Source organism: Pyrgilauda ruficollis, unplaced genomic scaffold (genome assembly GCF_017590135.1).
Source record: "Pyrgilauda ruficollis isolate IOZ18807 unplaced genomic scaffold, ASM1759013v1 scaffold56, whole genome shotgun sequence".
NCBI classification, from domain to species: Eukaryota; Metazoa; Chordata; class Aves; order Passeriformes; family Passeridae; genus Pyrgilauda; species Pyrgilauda ruficollis.
In genome coordinates, this window is record NW_024527266.1 from 4723262 (window position 1) to 4745507 (window position 22246).

A 22246-nucleotide genomic window follows, 5' to 3' on the forward strand; every position below is an offset into this window, starting at 1 on the left:
GACCCTCCCGTGTCGCGGGTGTCTCCCTGCCAGGACCCGCGCGGCCACGCCCCCCCGCGCGCGCCGGAGATGTCAAAGGGGCCGCGTGACGCCATCGCGGCGCGACTCCATCTTTGTCAGTGAACAAAATGGCGCCGTACTGCGTGCTGGCGGCTCGGCTGAGGGTGAGCGGCGGCGGCGGGCGGGGCAGGCAGCGGGCGGGACGGGCGGCGGGGATTGCGGCAGGGACAAGATCACTGCCCGCTGGGCGGCCACGAGGGCGGCCGCTCGCCCGCGGCCTCGGGGTCGGGCCGTCCCCGCCTCCGCGTGTAGGTCAGCGTGTCCCCGGTGCGGCCCCACGCCCTGTTTCCATGGCGATGGCGGGGCGGCCGCGGCTTTGGCGGCGGCGGCGTGGCCGCTGCTCGGGCCCTGGGGCAGGACGTCTCCCGCCACCGGGCCCGGCCGGCCCTCAAGGTGAGTACAAGGTGAACGGGGCGGCGGGGACGCGGCCTGGCGCCGCCGCCTCCCCCGTGTGCCCGGACCCCGCTGCGGTGGGCTGGAGTCGCTGTCAGAGCCCCGGACCTGGCAGGGCAGAGAGCCCGAGGGCGCGGGCCCGAACGGTGAAATAAAAGGTCTTTCCTCGGGGCACGCATTTTTCTTTCCCTCGTCTTGTATTACTTCCCCTTACGGGCATGCGGTAGCACAAGGTGACTCATTGTTGTGTGAGTGAGCTGTCTTTTGGCTACTTTGCTTCAAAAATCCTCCTTTTAATACAAACAGAGGCCCCTGGTTGACAAAGATGCCAGCCTCTCTGTATGGGGAGCTAGGACACCTGAAGAAACAGGCGGGTCAGGCACATAAATTGCCTTTTTTCCCGGGGCCGTGATAGAGGCTCTCTTGGTCATGTCTGTCGTGACCTCTAAAACTCACCTTCGCCAGTAATATGATCTTGCCACAAAGATTGCCTTCCTTGAGACTTTGTCGTGTTTTGTGTCTACTCAGTAATAAAGTTTTCATATCTTTTAAAGCCTGTAAGGCAAATGCCAGGTGCAGTTTTCTGTTTAGGGTTACTAAGGGATAAGCAAGACTTTGCTCCCCTGTGATAAAGCAGGCAGCGTAACTTCTCAGTTCGCCACTTGTGACCTTGGCCAACGTGTTCCCCTTTCTTAGGGAACTGAAGTAAGAATTTGGTTGGCCTTTAGTATTTATTCTAAAAGTCTTTTGCGAATCTTAATTCCAGTTTTAGAAAAGTAGTGGTTTTTAAATTTAAATGAAGGTTACAGAATAGCACCATCTCAGGTTGGTATATTTGTTCTTACTTGTTAAATAGTTTTTAGTTTGTACTTTGAACAGAAATGACTTCTCATAAAATGAAGGCAAATCTTTTATTAGGATAGTGAATTGGTTCTTGTTTTATGCTGTGACATTGCATGAGAACAAGCAGTCATTTGCTAAAATTAATATTGTGTGATGCAAAACAAAGGCTGTGCTGGCACAGTGGATATGGGGAATTTAGTATTCCAGGAGGTTGTCATCTATTATCAGGCTCAGGGTGCATATTTCTTTTCCCCCTGTGAAGGACTAAATCTGTGATGCTAATCACACATGCCTCTAGGTGATGTCTTTAGGAGGCAGGGTTTTTGCCCCTGTGTAGCAGCCTAGAGATTAATGAATATGAGCATCATCTTGTCAGTCACTGTGATAGTACCAGCACTGGCCATGGCACACATCCCTGCTGTGGGTTCTGTTTGCCTCCCATCCTGGAACTGGTTTGGAACTGGAACTGCAGAGAAAGCTTGCCTCTGAAGGAAATAAATTGGAATTAGCCTGATTTGGATTGACTGTCTTATTTAAAGTATAGTTCTAATAGCCTCAAAGGATCAAGATCTCATTTCTGCCTACCTGAAATAATGCCTTTAGTAGCATTCCATTTTTCAAGCCACATTGCCTGAAGATTGACTGAAAGGGAGGACTGTGCTGTAAAGCTCTAAACTGCCTGAAATATCAGGTTCATTGAAGGCATTATGGGTAAGTACCAAAATTATGCATGGGTAGCTTTGTGTGTCTGGCAGAAATGTTGGCCAGGGCTAAACTGATCTTCAGAACCACAATTTTGGTTGCTCTTTTGAAGTGGGTATAGAAAATGAGCCTGCATTTACAATTTGATGATACCACACTGCCTTTTTTTTTTTTTTAAAAGGCTGAATCATGGTGAATGTAGGAAACTTGGCCAGTGTTCTTAGATCAGGGAAGATGAGGAAAGATGGTATTTTGGGTTTCAGCTGGGATTTCTAGGACAGATTTCCCAGATGGAAGTGCACGTAACACAGTTCCTACTCTTTGGAACATGAGCTTTTGCTCACTGGGCTCGTCTGCCTTACCAGCTGCCAAAATGAAAGTTATTTTCTGAATTCAGACTTCCCTTGCATCTGGAACATTCACTGTAGTGAGCTAAATGCATGACAGCTTCCTTAATATTTGTAAAGGGCAGTGTTAGCTTCCTTACAGAGACTTCAGAAATAATGACCCATTTATTAGACTGGCTTCTGTCTTTAAAGGAAGCTTTTCACCTTGTGAAACACCACTAGGCTTAGGAGCCCTGTAATGATTACTGCCATTCCTTTTACTGAAATTTGAACAAGGACACTGCAAACTGGAATAAGGGATTCAGTGCCACGTGAGAGGAGGTCACTTGGCAGCTGTTTGGTCAGCCTGGAAATAAACAGTTCCTGGATAAAAGGGAAAATTTATAGGTTTACAGATTGCCTACTTCCCTTGGCTCTTGGGCTCAAGGCACTTCTCACTACTTCATAAAAAAAACACCATGGGAGCCCCCACAAAGCACTAGTACATTCCCTCTCAGAGAAGAGTGAGAGAAAATCAAACTGGGAACTGTCAGGCTTGTGACTTTTCCTTAATCTTGCAGTTCTGCCACCCTGTTTCTGAGGATGCAAGAGGAGGAGGACAGGCATGGAGAATAGACAGCTGTGATGAGTGATACAGTTAGTATCTCTCCTTTGTGAGGAGAGAGCAGACTTTTGAACCAGGCACTTTATACTTGTTGCTTGGTGGTGCGTGGTGGTGGATCCTTAGACTTGCTGGGTGCCAACATGAGAAGAACCATATTGAATCAAATTAATTCCCAGCAGAAATACAGGATTAGGTTTATATCCTAAATGAAGATGAAAAATGAAGATGGTAAAATGAAGATGGCACTTTTTAAGTAGGTGCCTTTTAAAATTCTTATGTAAGAAAAATGCTTGTGTAGCCTACTGAAGCTGATTGGTTTAGGCAGTTATTTTCCTTGGGTCATATTGGCCATTACAGAAACAGACCTTCAGTTTTCCAGACTTCTCCAGGTCCAGACAGAATCCTTCACCTTAAACACACTCTCTTCCTGCTTCTGGTGGTCTGAAGCTGTTGCCAACAGGATTCAACTACTTTGAATTGCTGATCTTAAAATTACCAGCTGAACACTGACATAGTAGTAGAAAAAATATTACATTTCTTTGTGCCATTTCATGAAGTTAAAAGACCCCTAGACATATATGTTCAAACAGAAAAGATTTTACCTGAATTTTGTTTGAAAAGTTTTGTTCTACCTCTTTTTGGAGCATCTGCTTCAGATTTGTATTTTAATCAGCTTTGGTCCCAGGCAAGATTAAGATGCTGTGAAGCCTGTGCTATTACTTTTATTTGTTCTTCTCTATGATGAATTAAGAAGAAATTACTGCATTAAACCACAATACATTTCATGGCCTGGGAAAGAGATTATTTTTCCATGAACAGTGATTGAATAGCTCAGTGTTTTTTTTCCAGCCACTCCAGCAGTTGGAGACTTTCACAAGGCTGAATATCTTGTGAGGTTAAAAAAAAAAAAAAGGAAAAAAAAAGGCCAGAGCAAAGCAAACAAAAGTTACGTGGCTATTGGGTAAAGAGCAGCTTTGCCTAGTGTGTATGTTAAACAATGAGAAGCTGGGTGGTATTTGTATTGGTGTGGGTGGTTATTCTGGGGTGGTTTTTGTTTTTTTTTTTTGCTGGTGGAAGAAGGAAATGTCTTAAGTGTGACACCTGTGATAAGTTCTGGAAGTTCTAGGATTAAAGTGCAGCACAGTGAAATTTGATGACTGGGTTTCCCATGCACTTGTGGAGGAGCAGTGCCCTCTTTGTACAACCAGGTTGACTTCCCTCAGATATTCTTTCATAACACTGGTGTACAACTGCTGTAAGTCTGTACTGCTTCTACCAAAAGCTCTGTGTAAAATGGCTTAGGGCAGTTTGGTAAAAATGCAAACTGCACCCTTCTTGCTAGTGTGCTGAGTAGTGTGATCTTGCCTAGCTTTCCCAAAATTTTTGTTGCAAAAGATACTAACAAGTGTTATCAAAAGGACAATAAAACAAGAGATTTTGCTAAAAATTGGTGATGTCTCTTTGATCGTGATTATTTCAGGCAATCTTTTCAATGCTGGTAACAGGAAAGCTGGAAAAAATACAGGGAAACATTAAAATGCTTGAATGGGTTTAAAGAATTAACTAGGGTTTTTTTGACAGTGGTTAAAAAAAACCCAGTGGTATGTACAATGACTGTGTTCTGAACAAGGAATACTTACAATCACACATGCAAAAGGGGTGTTTAGTGTACTACTGCTACATTTATGAACCTGTACTTATCAAAGCTTTGTAACTCTGAAATAGCGGATGAAGAGAAGAAGCGGGACTGAGATTAAGGTGTAGTGCTGGAGGAGGAAGAGTTCTGAACTCTTTTCTTCAGTCTGTTTCCAGACTTCTAATGCTGACGAGTGCGACTTTGAAAGCATGTAAGAAATGCGTGTGCCAAATCCTTGGAAGTTTTTATGGAGGCTGCTGTCTGACTCAGTTTTCAAAGCTGCGTGAGAGCTTTTAGCCCTGGGCACTGACCCGTCTCTTTCAGGTCAGGTGCTGTGAAGGTGCCTCGCCATAGCCTGCCCTTCTCCTGTGTTCCAGGAAACTGTCTCACTGTGGAGGCTGCCAAGCGAAATTTGGGTTTTTTTTCCCTGGCACTTTGTGCTGATGCATTCAGCTCACAGTATAGTTCACCTGTCATGCAGATAACTCACCTGTAGGGTAAGTGCAAGGCTTTTCAGAGGCTAAAGGTGAGGGTGCCTTTGAAAGAGGAAGGAAAAGAGCACCAGCCAGGCTGGTGGAGCTGGTGAGTTTTTTTCACATCTTGCTTGTCCTGCTCTCTGTTACACTGTAGACCAGGCCTGTACACCGAAGTCTCCTTGTGGAAATGTAATACATTTTGTAGCAGTATGGAGGGACCCTGCCTAGGAAACTTCCTATGTGATGGTGGAACAGAGGCGAGTCCAGTCAGACTGGCGCTGTATCTCCTGCCAATGTCAATTTCAATGTCAACTCAATGCCAGCAAGCAAATGCAAACCTAGGGATAGTTTGCTTCAGAAACAGCATTGGTTCTTCACCATGACTCTGATGTCAGGAGCATGGCAAACTGGTTTTCTTGAGAATTGGCTCATCACTACCTGAAAGCAGATATCTCATTTGAAAGCAAAAGGCATCTGGTGCAACAAAACAAAATGTGGAATAATTTAGTAAATGTTACCTGTTCTGGGTACTTTGGTGTCTCACTGTTCAAGATAATACGGAGTATTGTATGATGAAATATATTTGGGTGCCTTTGCGTTCCTCAGTCTAAAATCCCAGTAAAATTGATATGTTACAGAAATTCACTCTGCAGGGTTCCAGTTTTAATACTCTCCTTTTTTTTAGCATGCCTTGAATAGTGGGGTACGACGCTACCATGTTGCTCCTGTCCTGTGCCAGCGGGCCAAGGTGGCCATGAGCCACTTTGAACCCAATGAATACATAAACTATGAAAAACTGGAGAAGAACATCAACATTGTCCGTAAAAGGTAAGAGTGGAGAAGGAGAGGGGTCAGTGTATTAAACTGAGCTCTGCAGTGACAGGAGAGGAAGTAAAAAATGTTGTGGGGCCCTGGCACAAAGAATGTTTACCAGGGAAAGCAGCGCTGAACAGTGGCAGTTGTAAATACAGGGAAGCATGAGTTGTAGTGTCTCCTCATAGTGGTGGGGCACTGTGGGAAGGGTTGAAGGATATGATGAAGCACTGCAACGTGCAGAGAACCAGGCCAGTGCAGAGGAGGTGCTAGAAAGGGCTCCATCCTCTTTGTTTAATACCCTCGTTGAGGAGTCTTTACATTGGCCCTTGCTTCTTTCTGGGGCAGCAGCGCGTGGGTCAGGGTTGTTATAGGCTAATGCTTCTTTGCACTGTGTTAGGCATGGAACAAAGGGCTAGGAATTCATAGCATATGTAAACATAGTGACCTTAATCTGCTGATAGAGGCTTGTGTGCCTGTTAATTTGTCATTCCTGCTCCACTTCTGTGACAGTGCTTTGTATGACTTGTCCTTCAGTCTTTGTGTTCCTTGTTAAATGTGGTAGCTCTCATTTCAAGTTGTTGTGTTGATTTGGTTACTTCTCAGTAGATCTTGCTACATACATAAATAGATTCCTCAGCTGATACAGCTGCAGGATGAAAGGTCTGAGGTCACGAAGCTCCACTTAGTTGTATTTGCTGTGGGATCTGGTATTTGAGTCAGAATTGAGTCTGACCTCTGTCTCACCTCTACATTTGCTGTCTTGAAGTATGATTCAAGAAGTGAGCAGTCAGTGTTTCTTTTACAGTATAGAAAGATTAGAAAAGAAAGCATAAAATTACATCAGTTTATATGTTTTTGAACTTTATGAACTGAACCCTTGTTTAACCATGTGCCACTTGATATTTTAGTGCTGTAAGAAGAGCATGGACATTTCTCTGTGCTAATAGGTCTTAACAGTCTGAGCAATACAGGGAAGCATTCTGTTACATGCTTAAAAGGGCAAATGTTGAAGTACACAAGATGCAGATACTAAAATTATTCTCCCCAGGCTTGACCGCCCTCTGACCTTGTCTGAGAAGATTGTATATGGACACCTGGATGACCCAGCCAAACAGGAGATCGAGCGCGGCAAGACCTATCTGCGCTTGCGGCCAGACCGTGTGGCCATGCAGGATGCCACGGCTCAGATGGCAATGCTTCAGTTCATCAGCAGCGGGCTGCCAAAAGTGGCTGTGCCTTCCACCATCCACTGTGATCACCTCATCGAGGCCCAGTCAGGCGGTGAAAAGGATCTTCAAAGAGCCAAGGTCACTATTGCAGAGACGTAACTTCTGTCTGTTTGAAAATGTCCTTCCAGTTGAAAGATGAGCTTATTTTAAATTTTTTTCCCATAAGGACAGCCAGGAATCAGATATGGTAACAGATTGCCTGTGGTGGTCAGCTCTGTAGGTCAGATGCAGTGAAGAAACAGACTAAATGGATTTTTGGGAGTTCTTCACCTCAGATTCATCCATTACATGGTTTAAAGGACCACGAATGTAGGAAAAGCTAGTCTTAAGTTGTTAGTGATGGAAACCCAGATCACGTGTGTTCTAGAGAGAGAGGATATTTCAGCTAAAGGAGAGGAAAAAATTATTTCAAAGGGGAAAAAAGGAAGTCAGATTACTCTGTGTTGCAGTATGGCAGTGTGAAAAACTTAATGAACATATTTCTGCATGGCACTGGTGTATCCTCTGAGGGGGAGGCAAGTAGTTACTTTCCCAAACCATTTGCTGCTGATTATCTGAAGAGCAATAACTGAATCATGTACAGTTTTCATGGCTCATGAGTATAGTATAAATGTGTGTAAAAGTATGGAGGATGTTGGTTTTATGTGGGAATTTCAAAGTGTTGTTTGTCCATTCAGTGCCATTTAAAAATTTTCTACTCAACTGCTTATTCCTCTGAAAATGAGCTTCTGTTATCTATAGACACATTTATCTCTGACCAACATACCACAATGCATCTGCCAAGGAAATCTTATCACTCTGAGTGGACTTAGCTGAAGTCCACTGTCAGAGCCAGGAGGAATTGCACCTGGAATGTTGATACCAGAATTTATGAACAGTAAACAGGGGTCAGCTGCATTTCAAGATTTTAGTCCATACCTATTCTCAGAAACTTGTGGTGTTGAAGTATCTGCTTTTGGCTTTCTTCAGTGGGCCACAATAGAGCAACTTGCACCATTCAGGAGTGATTTGGGGAGTTCTTGTTCTGCTTGTCTTAGTCCTAAGTTGTGCAATTAACAGTTTGAGACTTAACTAAATCAGACAATTTCTTTTCTCCTGTTCACCTCCTGTTTTCCCCTTTCCCCTATTCCTGCATTTATTCTCCATAGTGCAATTATATTTGCTGCAGCCCTGAATTGAGCTGAGTCCCTTCTTTGCCATCCACTCTGAGCAGAGCAAGTAAAGGTCCTGCCTCCTTCTGACTGGCCTCGCTGCTGCCAGCTGGCATGCAATGAATGCTGGCAGGCCAGAGGGTGGTTTGGGTTTACTGGGGGAGGGATGCACAAACAGAGTGGAGTGACCCAACTCCCACTGGAAAATGAGGCTTAAAGAGCTACTGCGGCCTCTTGGGAAACTTCAGCAAATGTGTGCCGAGACAATTCTTCAATTATCTCGTTTCCCCTTTCCCTTTATTCTGAAGCTTAGCTGCATGAGAACATTCTTTAAGAAATTCTCTCCTTCTAGTGCTTATCTTATCTACTCCAGCACTCTTCTGCCAAGAACTGTTAGGATATAATAGTGTCATACTTCCTTGGCAACCATGGTTTTTCTCACAAGCAATTTTCACGGTGTGACCTCCACCAACAATGGTGACAGTGCAGCAAGAAAGGCAGCATTGTGTGAGTCTTAAAGAGGGGACTTGCTAGAATGACAAATGACACTCACCAACTCCCCTGGCAGTGAACACTTCCAGTTCCATTTCTTAATCTGCAAAAATAAAGCCAGAATATTTATCTAAGGGATTTGAAATGTCTCCAAAGCATCTGTATAGGAAAAAGAACACCCGGTAGAGAAGGAAGGAGGGGCTTCAGAATGAGTGAGGGAAACAGGTTAAAAAAAGCCCCTGAGAAAAGGGAAAGTGAGCACAGCATTTTTAAATGTCTTATTGGCAGGGTTTTCCTTAAATTGTGCTGTTAGAATTAGAAACTAAAAAACTTTTAGTAGAGCTACAAGTGGGATGAAATTAAATGGCCTGTTACAACTGTCTGTCAAACAATCTTAATCTTAACCTTTTGGTTTTAAAGATTATGTGCACCTCCCTCCAGCTGCTGCAAAACTGGGAAGCAAACTACAGGCAGGCATGTGAAAAAGGAGCGTGTTTGAACGAGCTTTTGATGTATGGAAGAACAAAATGTGATACTAATGCTCTGTGCTTCCCTGTGTGAATAGGACATAAACCAGGAGGTGTACAACTTTCTGTCAACGGCTGGTGCCAAGTATGGAGTGGGATTCTGGAAACCTGGGTCAGGAATCATTCACCAGGTAAAGTATGTGTGTTTGCAGTCTTTGAACATGCAGGGGTCTTTTATTTAGGGTGGAGAGAGAGCTCAAGTACAAATCTTCAGAGAATTTCACTGGTTTAGGGAAGGAACTTTGCTTGAGGCAGGCGAGGTTTCTTACTTGCTCTCTCTCAGTTATCTTGACCGCAGTGGGGTTTTTTTTAAAGGTTATTTTGGTCAAACTGTAACCTGATGTGTCATTAGGTAGTGCCAACAGCATGCCATGTGAATTACAGAAGCTTGAAATACCTTAACTGCTTGTGAGCTGGCTCCTCTTGGTACAGTTGAGATAGTAAGGTGAGGCCATGAAGCTGGCTACATAGGGTTAATGTGAATTGCTTTTGGTGGTAAGGAAAGCAGCCTTGGGAATGTACTTTTTTTAGGGTTATTATGTATGCATTTAGTTCTGTAAAACCCAGAAGAGTATATGAGGACACAACAGAGCAGCATACTTCAAGTACTCAGGAGTGACAACACATAAGGAGTTGCTAGGTGAATTTGAATAAAATGCAAAACGGTTTCCAAGTCTGAGATTCTCTGGTTATTACACTTGGATTAAAAAAGAATATGACAGTCCCAAAATAATTTACCACTTAATGAGGCTTTTTGTTTTGTTAAAACAAACACCTCTGTCAGGATGTCCCTAACTTGTGGTTGGTTTGCTTTGAGGGTCCAGTAGTCATTTTTCATTGTTCCTCTGAGTCTCAGGCAGCAAAAGTTGAAGAGCAGCATGAAGGAAAAGGAGTGGAGAGGAGAATGGATGACTGGTTAAGCATCCTGTCAGCAGGGAACTTGTGATCAGGTGCAGTCAAGAGCTCTCTGCTATGTTTTCTTAGCTATAAAATGAGTTACTAAGGTAACCTTAATGTGACGCAACAGCTGAACTCTTCAAAAGGTTATGGGAACACCTCGGGTCATTTGTGTTCTGGAACCACTCGTAACATCTGTCATGCGACAACATAGCTCTGTGCTGTGGTTACCAGTCTTCTTGTGGCTGACTTCCTCTGGCTGGAGGAAACTGGTCCTGTTGTATAGCTTCAGAGTACAGCTGTGCCAAAGCGAGGCCTTGAGAGTGACCTTTCTCACACAAATACGTTGATGTGGCTACAAGAGTATAAAGCTGAAAGTTCTGAAAGCAAAGGCTTGGTCTTTTTGGTAAAGGACTGCCTTAGTTCTGTTCAAACTGTTCTGTGATGCATGTGCTGTGAGTTCTGTTCTTCCCAGAAAGGCTGTTCCTAGTGTTGGTGTGGCACATATGCAGTGAGACGTTCATTGGCTTGAGTTCTCTACAGTGTTGCTACCACAGAAATCTCATTTTTTCATTGAAGAATGGTTTTGTTAATAGTTGAAAAGTCTTGCATGGAACTGGTAGCATCAATAAGGGAAGGGCAGTGTCTTGGTGAGAAGTTCCTCTATGTAATTCAGTTTTGGCTGGCAGCGTGGATTGGAGGAGCCTGTTGGTATTGTTATGGGAGCACAAAGGCTATGGAAGATCTTGCTAGCGTTGGATAAGTGAACTGACTTGCTCAGCTGTTAATTAAGGGTGTGGAGATGATGGAACAGACTCTTGACGCCTAACAAAGGTGACACCTTAGCAAAAGCCTTAACTGGAAGGAAAAAGAGGAGATGGCTTTCTAATTTTTTTTTATTATCCTGGGATGAACAAGGATCCTGGGACTGAGACCTGGTACCTTGTTCTGTCACTACATCCTCCGCAAGGAGTTTGAAACAAAAGAGAATTTCCAATTCAACCCATATTCAGTTATTTTCTTGCTACTGAAATCTGCAAATACATACTGATCTAAACTCTTGTTCTTGTTTTCTTTCTGCTGTCTTTCCCCTCCTTTCCCACAAAACAAGCAAGCAAACAATCCATTTTTATTTTCAGATCATTCTGGAGAACTACGCCTACCCTGGAGTTATGCTGATCGGCACAGATTCACACACCCCCAACGGAGGTGGCTTGGGGGGAATCTGCATTGGTGTGGGTGGAGCTGATGCTGTGGATGTCATGGCAGGAATCCCTTGGGAGCTCAAATGCCCAAAGGTAGGAGCAGAAGGAATATGAAGCTTTGATACCAAAGACCAGATACATGATGTGTAGGGAGCATTGATTTTCAAGCACTGTGTATATAAGGGGTGAGATAAGATTGCAGTATGACAGGAATATACCCCACAGCAGAACTATATACTGTTACCTTTCTGACAGGAGTGATGCCAGTATTTTTTTTTCCCTTGTTGATGTTGCTCAGGTTATTGGTGTAAAACTGACTGGCAAGCTCTCAGGCTGGACTTCTCCTAAAGATGTGATCCTGAAAGTGGCTGGCATCCTCACTGTCAAGGGTGGAACGGGCGCCATCATTGAGTACCATGGGCCGGGTGTGGATTCAATCTCCTGCACAGGTAAGTCAACACAGATCTCTTATCTGAGTGGATTGTTGGTGGAGCTGCTTTTCAGCTATGTGTGGAGGCTGGGAAGGGAACCAAACAAGAAGTACTAAATGTTCTCGCTTAGCCTGGCCCTGCAGTTTGTACATGGCAAACTGGAAGAGTGGTGTAATCAGATACCACTCCCTCTCAGTGAAAAAGTGACCTCTCTCCATTAAATCTTGGGATTTTGAGAACATGGAATGGTTAATTGTGAAGAATCCTGTAAGATGCTGTGTCAGGATAAGAATAAGGGTGGATGTATTCTAGTGTAAACTTAGAGGGTGGAGATGTCAGCGATAAAGGAATGACATACTCATTTCAGCCTGAAAGAGGCTGTGAATAGAAAAAAGAAACAGTGCTGAATTTGAACTAGCAAAAATTGTAGTTCCCTGTAATGTGCTAGTTAGGACCAAATTACAAGAAATGTCCTCCTTTAGCTTGATGTACAGCCTTCAAGCTGGACTTCTCCCCTTAATTTGCATGACTTGACTACAACTTTGAATACTTGGTTTACAAACTGAGAGCAATTTGGGATTTTTCTTTTCTGAAATCAGAGGAGTTTTTATATCTGCTTCTAGCTTGCTAAATGTAAAACAGGAGCTTCTACAGCTTCATTGCTATGTCCTTCAAAGGGATGGTTGATACCCATGCTGTGAGCGAATATCTGGGATTTTTTTAGTGTGTTCTGTCACTGGAAACATTTTATTCAGCCCACTAAATTTCTCACAAATGTCTGGCTTCTCCAGGGAAGACAAATGAGATTGTAGAGAGGGACAAGACACTCATTGCAGGTAGCAGAGACACTGCTCACTGCTGTAAATTATTTGATGCTCAGTGCAAACAGGAGTTCCTTGTTATATCAGTATCTGCAGGTATCAGTGTAATTTTTGGCTCATTCCTTTCCCAAGAGTCTGGTCACAGGCACTGTATTGGTCAGAAACATAGGGGGCTGACCCAGCCATTGTGTTGTCAGTGTCCTCTCAGCTGTGGCTTTAGGTTTCTGTGGCTGTTGCCCTGATCTCTCTTAGCTTTGCTGTCTTTTGCATATACTGACTTTTGGAGAATTGGGTGGCCTTGAACTTTCTCGTGGTCTCTTCTTCCACTTCTGTAGGAATGGCAACAATCTGCAATATGGGGGCTGAAATCGGAGCTACCACATCGATCTTCCCTTACAATGAACGCATGAAGAAATACTTGGGCAAGACTGGGAGAGCTGGTAGGAGGATTTGGGGATTGATGTGGGTAGAAGTATGGGTTCAGGTGAAGGTGTATTCTGGGAGCAGTAGTCTCCTACGTGTTGTCAGATGAGATTTTTGATCTTATGTGGTCCTGTAGGGCATCTGCTACAAGCAGGGAAGTCTGTAGATGAAGTGGCTGGGGAATTACAGTTGACCCCCCTGTGTTTAGTTATTCTAGACTTTTTTTTCTCCCTCATATTTACTGCACTTTTCAGATCTTCCTTCTTTCTTATTCCAGATATAGCTGCACTAGCGGATGAATTCAAGCAACACTTGGTACCAGATTCTGGTTGTCAGTATGACCAGGTGATAGAAATCAACCTCAGTGAGGTAAGCCTTAATTTCTTCTTGCCATCTTGAATACTGTGATGTGACTCTGCTTTGTGTGACTGAAGACCAAGCTGGAGTTTGATGCAACACTCCTGGTGCTGTGCTAGAACATGTAAAATACATTCAGGTCTGCTTCACTGACAGCTTGTGCTCCCGTTTTCATGTAGGAGAATCTTAGTTAAACAACTTCCAGATAGAGCTGTGAAAGGAATTGATTTGCTGCTGTGTTTTGGGTTGTTTCTTTGCTACTGTGATTTCTGACTTTGTCACTGTTTCTTAAAGCTGAAACCGCATATCAATGGACCTTTCACACCAGACCTGGCGCACCCTGTGTCAGATATTGGTGCTGTGGCAGAAAAGGAGGGCTGGCCTGTTGATATCAGAGTTGGTGGGTAGCATTTGCTCTTTCCTCTGCCTTCATACTTGTGGCATAAACGTTGTCGTCTTGGGATAAGCTGTTGGTCATATAGCTTGGGATTGTTTATTCACTGCTGCTGTCTGTGCTTTGACTTTGGTGCAGTGTCATCTGTTCATGGCCATATGAATTTTCTGGGAAAAGTAGTGACCACATGGGCCCAGTGTGTAGGATGAGATCCAGGATAGTAGAAGGGATTTTAAACTCAAGAGGTAGACCAGGTTTCTTCCATTTTTGAAATGTTTGAATGTTTGGATTGACAGAATATTATCCATTGAAGATCGTTTTTATTAAAAGTCTGTGGTATGGATTTACCTGTTGCGGAGAGTTGTCAGGAGCATGATTGTCAGCATTCCCAGCAGTTGGCTGTTGAACTCTTGGGACCTAGTGAAGTTAGAACTTGCTGTCCTAAAAAGCGGGCTTGGAAATTTATGTCCTTGCTTTTGGGATGGTAACTTGTGGGCTGACTTCTCTACTGTTGCTCATGGAGTGGAGGAAGGAATGAAAAGAATGGAAATACATTGTAAAGCCATGTCCCAGGTGGGAAGTGTATTATATTCTAGTGTTACAAATAGGATACAGTTACAGTAGGTGTAACTGAGGGAGGATTTTTATTTTGCTGCTTAGCACCAGAATGCTGTCAGGATGATACAGCATGTCCTTGTGTGGTCTTCATACTGTACTGAGGATGTTTTCTTTTCATAATTTCCTCCATTTCTTGCCATCTTGATTTAAAGCTTTTTCTGTCTTTGTGGAACAGTACCTCTCTTTGGTTATTTGCTTAACCAAAGTGCAAGTAGGTGACACTCGGGTCTTGTAAAACAGTAACCCAGTCAGATTAGACTAGTGACTGAGTAGTGTGTTCTGACTGTGCAACCTCCAGAGCTGGACTAGAGACTGCTTGTGACCGCAGTATATTGCTGGGAGGCTTGGCAGTGTTAGTACCTGAAAACCTTTCAGATTCCTTATCAACAGACAGGGGGGTTGTCCCTTGTTTGTTCTTCTGGGAGACGGGTCAGGGAGAATCTTCCAAGTGCCAGGGCTGCAGTAACCACCACCCTGTTTCTGTCACACACCACAGGCTTGATTGGCAGCTGCACCAACTCCAGCTATGAGGACATGGGACGCTCTGCAGCGGTGGCAAAACAGGCGCTTGCGCATGGATTGAAGTGCAAATCCAAGTTCACAATCACACCAGGGTCAGAGCAGATCCGTGCCACCATTGAAAGAGACGGTTATGTGAGTATGGCTGCTCTTTGCACTTCCAAACAGAAAGGGTTAAATTCTTCAGGACAGTACTCTGGGGGCCGAGTTAACTAATGGAAGCCTCCTGAACTTTGTCTTCACTTATTGCTGGAGGTGCAATTACTGATGTAGTAACTGGTCTTGTGCTACTGTGCCTGTGGGTTCTGCCATCATCTTGACAGTGTTTTGACCTGATATCTTTACTACCTGGGCATGTAAAACCAGGATGAGAACTGAACAAGGCTGAGGCAGTTGTCAGGAACTGGGGCCCTGAGGAGATAACGGTATGCATGGCAAGGGATACCTCATGCTCCTGGGATTCTGTATATGGCCACAGCTGACAAAAGGCTTCAATCCACTTTTATCCCAATATATAAAGACAGCATGCCTTTTTGTCAGAAGGTGGTTCCCAATTTAGACCAAACTTATGGCAAAATTCATATTGGCTTTAAAAGGAATGTTTCTGTTGAGGAACCATTACCTACTTTCTTCTTTTTTTCTGTGAAGAAAATGTTGTTTTAATTAGCTTTACTATTTAGTAAATTTTAGATCCTGTCATAGTGTGAGGACAAAGTCTTTACATATGGATATTTGCAGCTAATGTTTGATGGTTCTTCCAACCAAGTCCTACCTTTCAAGTCGTACCTTTCCTTACCAGCTGCCCCCTTAATTGAGTTGTTTGCTGAGCAGACTGAACAGGCACACATACTTGCCTGCACTGTTGCCAGTTCTCTCCTCACATGGACAGGAAGTCTATGGAATATTAATCAGACCAGACACTGCCCTTCAGTCAAATGGCTGTAAGTAGCTGGATTGCTCAAGTTGAAGCAGGTAGAGAATGGGAACATCAGGCAAGTCATCCTGTTCTCTGCCCCAGTGTTAACTTACAGTCTTACTGGGGCCAAACCCCATGTATTTATAAAAGTGACTCAAAACTGAAACAAGGAAGGGAACTTTTTCAGGCTCGGTGCTTCCTGTTAGTGTCTTCTTCCCCCAAAAGAGTAACCCCAGAAACTCATTCCAGGCATTTTGTGGTAACAAAGTTGTTTTCTGCCCCCAGGCAAAAGTTCTGCGAGATGTTGGAGGGCTGGTTCTTGCTAATGCTTGTGGGCCATGCATCGGCCAGTGGGACAGGTAAAATGAAAGATGGACCTCACTCTAGCTCTGTATCTTTTAGCTCCCAGAATGCTCTGTGAAGCATTTGATTTGATTGTAAATCAAATCAATTGTGAAGCACTGATTTGTATTGTAAATACAACACACGGGTAATTAAATGTTTAAAAACCAACTGGCCATAGCTGTCTGATATGTACTGGAGGAGGCAAAAAGAAGGGCTACAGATTTATATTGAGCCTTTAGGTGAATAAAGCTGCAGAATGGACACACATAGAAGGCAAATAATGGGGAGAAAGATTTGTTGTCTGTGAGAGGGTGGACTGAAGTTTGTATGGACCTTTTGAAATGGGAAAAGTGAACTGGTACAACTTCATTGGTCATTGGAGTGGCAGGGAGAATAATTCCCAATAGAAGGGATGGGAGGCACATTTTTATGTTGCTTTATTACAGCTGATCATGGGATATCCAAAGGCAATGTGCTTAGTTGATTATTGTTTAGACAGTTCAACAGTGAACAACATGGTCTGTGAAAACTACTGCAAGAATCAGTGTTTGACTTGGGTTTGCATTCATTCATTTCGGGTCTGTGCTGAAGGGAGGAAAACATGTACAGGCACCAGCTCATGTTTCTAAGGCAGTGATTGCTGCCAAAACCAGGCTGGGGGATTCTAGCAGTGAGACATCTAGAAGCAATATTCCTTTTGGATCTGATGAGCACGTTTGCTTCTTTCACAGGAAGGACATCAAGAAAGGAGAGAAAAATACAATAGTTACATCCTACAACCGGAATTTCACAGGTCGCAATGATGCCAATCCAGAGACTCACGCGTTTGTGACTTCTCCGGAGGTAAGAAACAGCCAAAGGAGGGGCTGTGGGATAGTCCAGGGCACCTGCAGAAGAGGCCCAGTGTGCCTCGTTTAGTAGCTTTTGGCTGGTGGCTTTGAGACTTAGATGTAGGACTTTCAGGTGAAGTGATGGGAGGTAGAATATGCCTTTAAATCTTTTTTTTTTTCTTTCAGATTGTCACAGCCCTGTCCATTGCTGGCACTCTAAAATTTAACCCTGAGACAGATTACCTGACAGGAGCAGATGGAAAGAAGTTTAAACTAGAGGCACCTGATGCAGATGAGCTGCCCAAGCTGGTAACTGCTCTGTCTGGGGGCAGAGGGAGGGAAGACCAACACTAGCAGTGTTTTCTTTATACTGAGGGAACTTAGAGGCACTGACCTCTTTATTGACACATGGTGGTAGAGCTAGAATGGGTGCAGTTGCCTGTATTGGCTTGTTCTTCACGTGCTGTTGGGGATGGCTGAGGCTGATGATTTTCCTTTCTTCTTTGAAAGGAGTTCGACCCAGGCCAGGACACCTATCAGTACCCTCCCAAGGATGGCAGTGGGCAGCGTGTGGATGTGAGCCCCACCAGCCAACGTCTCCAGCTTCTCGAGCCCTTTGATAAGTGGGATGGCAAGGATCTCGAAGACATGCTGATCCTCATCAAGGTCAGGAACAAAGTGGGGGAGCATCAGCTATGACAGGTCTGCTTGAACAGGGGTTTGCACAACAACTGCTAGAAGCTTTGGATGTGCCTTTGAGATACCAGATTCCCTCCCCTACAACCACGTTGTAACAGAAAGGGAAGCAAGGGGTCTTCCTTTCTTCCAGGTGTTTCCTTCTGATACTTCTTTCTGTTATAACTAAGTGACTTTTCTCCTTTGGGCTAGTGGTTTGCTAATACCATGCAAAAGCAAGCTTGTTATAGCATGTAATATGATCCTGCCCAAACCATGCAGTCTGCAGAATTTGTCCCAGTTACAACCTGCAATAAAAAGGTGGATGGGTTCTTTAATTAGCACCTCTAGTACTGACTGTTTAAGATGCATTTTGTCTGAAATGAGGTCGTTGGGAATTTCTCATCCATCAGTATGCATGTTCTCTTCCCACTTTATAGAAAGAGAAATTACTTCACACTTGTTAAACATTGCAATTTGGTCTTTCAGTGGAGACATGGGTTTCTCCTCACTGCCTGAGGTGAGTTAACAGATGGAAATTTCAGTTGATATGGTGAGGGGTTCTGAAATGCAATCCCTTATGAATTGACCTTTGGGAACATTCCTGATTCTCAGTGACAGAGTTGGATGTACTCCCAAATACATCCATTTGCCATACTGCTGTGCAAAAGTTTTTGACACAGGCGATTCCTTTATAAGCACTTTAGAACTTACCAGTTGGAAGGCCATTATCTGTGGTTGGGAATTCTGTTCTTACAAGCTGAGAAGGCTTATGTGCAGTTTGGAAACTTAAGAGGGTAACACTTGGCATCTTGTTGAAGTTCCCCAGCAGGAAGGCTGGGCTGTAGCAGGAAGGGCTTAATTGCTTTTTGTACCTGAACAACATACTGCTGAGGGAAGTGAGGACACAGCAGGAGATGTCATGGCTAAGCTAATTTTTGTAATTTACCCTTTGGAAAAAGGATGTTCTTCTTACCCAATGCATGCAGAATAACTACTGTGTTCTGCTTTAGAGTGCCTTGATTCTGTAACTGATGTGCTTTTCTGGGGTTTATGTCTTTAAAAAGAGATACGATGATCACAGAATGGGTTAGGTTGGAAGGGACCACAGTGGGTCATCTGATCCAACCTCCCTTCTCAAGCAGGGTCATCCCGGAGCACATGGCACAGGATTGTGTCCAGATGGTTCTTGAATATCTCCACTAAGGGAGACTCCACAGCCTCTCTGGGCAATCTGTTCCAATGTGGCCACTGCACAATAAAGAAGTTCTTCCTCATGTTCAGGTGGAACTTCCTGTGCCTCAGTTTCTGCTCCATTGCCTCTTCTCTTAATGCTTGGCATCACTGAGCAGAGCCTGGCTCCACATTCTTAACACCCTCCCTTGAGATACTTACAGATACTGTAAATGAGAGGTCCTCCTCTCATTTGTCTCTTCTTGAGGCTGAACAGGAGATGGTCCAGTCCCATAATTGCCTTTGTCACCCTCCCCTGAACCTGCTCTAGGGGCTCCATATCTCTCTTGTACTGAGGAGCCCAGAACTGGACACAGCACTCCAGAGGTGACCTCACCAGGGCTGACTAGAGGGACAGGATCACTTTCCTTGACCTGCTGGCAATGCTGTTCCTAATTCACCCCAGAATACCATTGGCTTTCTTGGCCACATGGGCACACTGCTGGCTCATGGATTGCTTATTTTCCACCAGGACCCCTAGGTCTTTCTCTGCAGAGCTGCTTTCCAGCAGCTCGTGCACGGAGTTACTCTTTCCCAGGTGCAGGACCCTGAGCCTGCCCTTGCTGAACTTCAGACAGTTCTCTGCCCACCTCTCTAACCTGTTGAGGCCTTTCTGACAGGCTGCAGAGCCCTCTGGAGTATCAACCACTCCTCCCAATTAATGTTTCATAGTCACAAGAGTTGAGGAAGGGTCAAGTACATTAGTCCATCCTGAGACATTCTTCTCTTCTGCTATGCTTTAGGTAAAAGGGAAATGCACCACTGATCATATTTCTGCAGCTGGACCGTGGCTTAAATTCCGTGGCCATCTGGACAACATCTCCAACAACCTGCTCATTGGTGCCATCAACATCGAAAACGGCAAAGCCAACTCTGTGCGGAACGCATTAACCCAGGAGTTTGGCCCAGTCCCAGATACAGCCCGTTACTACAAGGTGAGACGTTCCCCTGACACGTCTATTTTAAGAGGATGTTTACACTTTGGGCAGTCTGTGCCAAATATAAGGATCTCACCCTCCTGCTCTCAAGTAACAGCAGCTGCAAATTCATTCAGCATTAAGGCATTTTCTTGGTACTTTCTCTGATGATTGCAGTTCCTGTAGGAGATTCTATGGGGAAGAGGGAGGAAGATCTCGTGGCCCAGAGGGGACCAGAAATCATAGACGAAAGAGGAAGAGCCTTTAGGCTCTGCACACCTTACAAGGCGTGGGTGTCATCAGACTAACTAAGTCTTGCCTCCTGGAACGCTTCACCTGGGACTAGTCTAATGTTTAAATAAATTATAGTCTTATCCCCTTATTCTTTAACACTAGGCTTCAAATCTCAAGAAATGTACTTTTACCCTCTGGACAACTTGGCAGTTGTTTCTGATTGGCTCTTTCAGTAGAAAGAAGTTAAAATTTTCCATATCCCTTCCAGAAGTAGAGCAGAGGTCATGGCTCGTGCAAACAGTGGTCTGGCGTAGCATGATGGAAGGAGAGGTGGCAGGAAAAGGAAGGAAAAGATTTGCTCTGGATCCCAAGAGCAATCCTTCTCAGCCCTTGTCAGCAAGGATGGCAGTGCCTAACTACTGTGAAGCACTGAACTCCTTTATTTCTCTCCTTTCTCAGAACCCAAGGGAGGCTTCTGGGAGAAGGCATCATGGCATAGCAGTGTCAGTGAAGCGCTGAAATGAGATGTGTGGATGGGTACTTGTTGTAAATTCCTCACTTGAGTAGCTGCACAAATGTAAATCTGTGTCTTTTGTCACAGAAAATGGGTATCAAATGGGCAGTTGTTGGGGATGAAAACTACGGTGAGGGATCAAGCCGGGAGCATGCAGCATTGGAGCCACGTCACTTGGGAGGAAGGGTCATCATCACCAAGAGCTTTGCCAGGATCCATGGTGAGTCAGGCTTCCCCTATGGTGTTTGTAAACAGGATGTGTTCAGTTGGAGTGGAAGTGGTGTTTATAACTTGCCCAGGGCTCAACACCTACAGGCATGAACCCTCCCTGCTGACAGATGGCAAGGTCCCTCCTGTCAGGAGTCCTGTTACATACCTAGTTGGATATGCCACAAACAACGGATATGCTGATTTTGCTACAAAGACAGTAATTGTTGGAATACTAGTCTGAGCAGCCAGAAGGTAATCGTGCTTCCCTGGAGTGAGATGTTACAAGTGTGGTTGGTGGTTTGTTCTCCACAGAAACCAATCTGAAGAAGCAAGGTCTACTGCCTCTCACTTTTGCTGATCCAGCAGACTATAACAAGATTCATCCTGTGGATAAGCTGAGCATTGTGGGGTTGAAAGACTTTGCACCTGGAAAGGTAACTGTCCGGGTGTCTTGTCATACACTTGGGAGCAGGGATGTGCCACTGATGGGGATCAGTGGTGAGTTGTGTGCTGGTGAGGCAGCATCAGCACTGATGAGCAGTGCAGTCTGCCAGCCAGGTGAGACACAGTGGGCTGGGAGACACAGGGCAGGTCAGAATCAGTGGTGTTCTGAACAGTTAAAAGAAACCTTCGTACAGTACTCTGAATTCCTGGACTTGTTGACTTAAACATGAGCGTTCCCTAGAAGGAACTGCGACCTCAATTTGAAGTTAAGATCCACCCTGAGCTGGAATTTTCCCTGTTTAGCCCTTTAAAGCCATGTAGAAGTTTTCCTGTGAGAAGCTTCAGATAACGTTCTCCCTTGAAAGAAAAGGGAAAATAAAACTGTCTTCTTCCTTTAGCCTCTGAAATGCATCATCAAGCATCCCAATGGGAGCCAAGAAACAATCATGCTGAACCACACCTTCAATGAGTCGCAGATCGAGTGGTTTCAGGCTGGCAGTGCCCTGAACAGAATGAAGGAGCTGCAGCAGAAATCAAGCTAAGTGCGCACAATGCCCCAGTGCACTGGACTCGATTCAGCTTTGGCATTTTCATGAAAGTGCAATTCCATGCCTACTGTTGGAATAAATGTCTGATCAAATGTAACCATAGCTTCCTTTTTGTTATGGTACTTCCTCTTCACTGACACTATGAAAAGGGAGTGCAGCTAGGCTTACTTTTGTCTTTTAAATTCCCCAGCTTCTTTTTTCTATTTTGGCTCAATTTCAGTTCTCTCACAGTTATTTATATTTGGAAATAACCAGCAAAGGTGGGTTTGTCTGCTCAGTTGGTTGTTTTCTGCCCATTCACTTTACTGATGGCTAAAGACTTAAAATGAAAATAAAGAATGTGACCATCTCTTCTGTCATGTGTTATTGTATTTATCATCCCAATCATTGTTTCTAGGAGGGTGGGAAAGAACTTCTTTTACATCACTGCTATATGGAG

General features: G+C 44.3%; 1 protein-coding gene across 1 annotated transcript; it reads left to right on the forward strand.

The window, feature by feature from the left end:
- The first annotated feature begins 37 nt into the window (after nt 1–37).
- On the forward strand, nt 38–22156 carry ACO2 (aconitase 2). Its single transcript, XM_041481575.1, has 18 exons — nt 38–164; nt 5747–5889; nt 6926–7184; nt 9315–9407; nt 11313–11471; nt 11677–11827; nt 12966–13070; nt 13331–13422; nt 13705–13810; nt 14919–15076; nt 16143–16216; nt 16934–17045; nt 17219–17341; nt 17543–17698; nt 19684–19875; nt 20693–20825; nt 21128–21249; nt 21658–22156. The coding sequence occupies exons 1-18, from the start codon at nt 129–131 to the stop codon at nt 21799–21801; spliced, it is 2358 nt and encodes a 785-aa protein (XP_041337509.1). The 5' UTR covers nt 38–128; the 3' UTR covers nt 21802–22156.
- Nucleotides 22157–22246: the final 90 nt, after the last annotated feature.

What these genes read in the sequence shown, in the direction of transcription:
- ACO2 (XM_041481575.1), top strand. Translation starts at nt 129, where the DNA reads ATGGCGCCGTACTGCGTGCTGGCGGCTCGGCTGAGG. An exon ending in GGGAGCTCAAATGCCCAAAG is followed by an intron (nt 11,472 to 11,676) that starts GTAGGAGCAGAA and finishes GATGTTGCTCAG; the next exon opens with GTTATTGGTGTAAAACTGAC. An exon ending in GGGCAAGACTGGGAGAGCTG is followed by an intron (nt 13,071 to 13,330) that starts GTAGGAGGATTT and finishes TTCTTATTCCAG; the next exon opens with ATATAGCTGCACTAGCGGAT.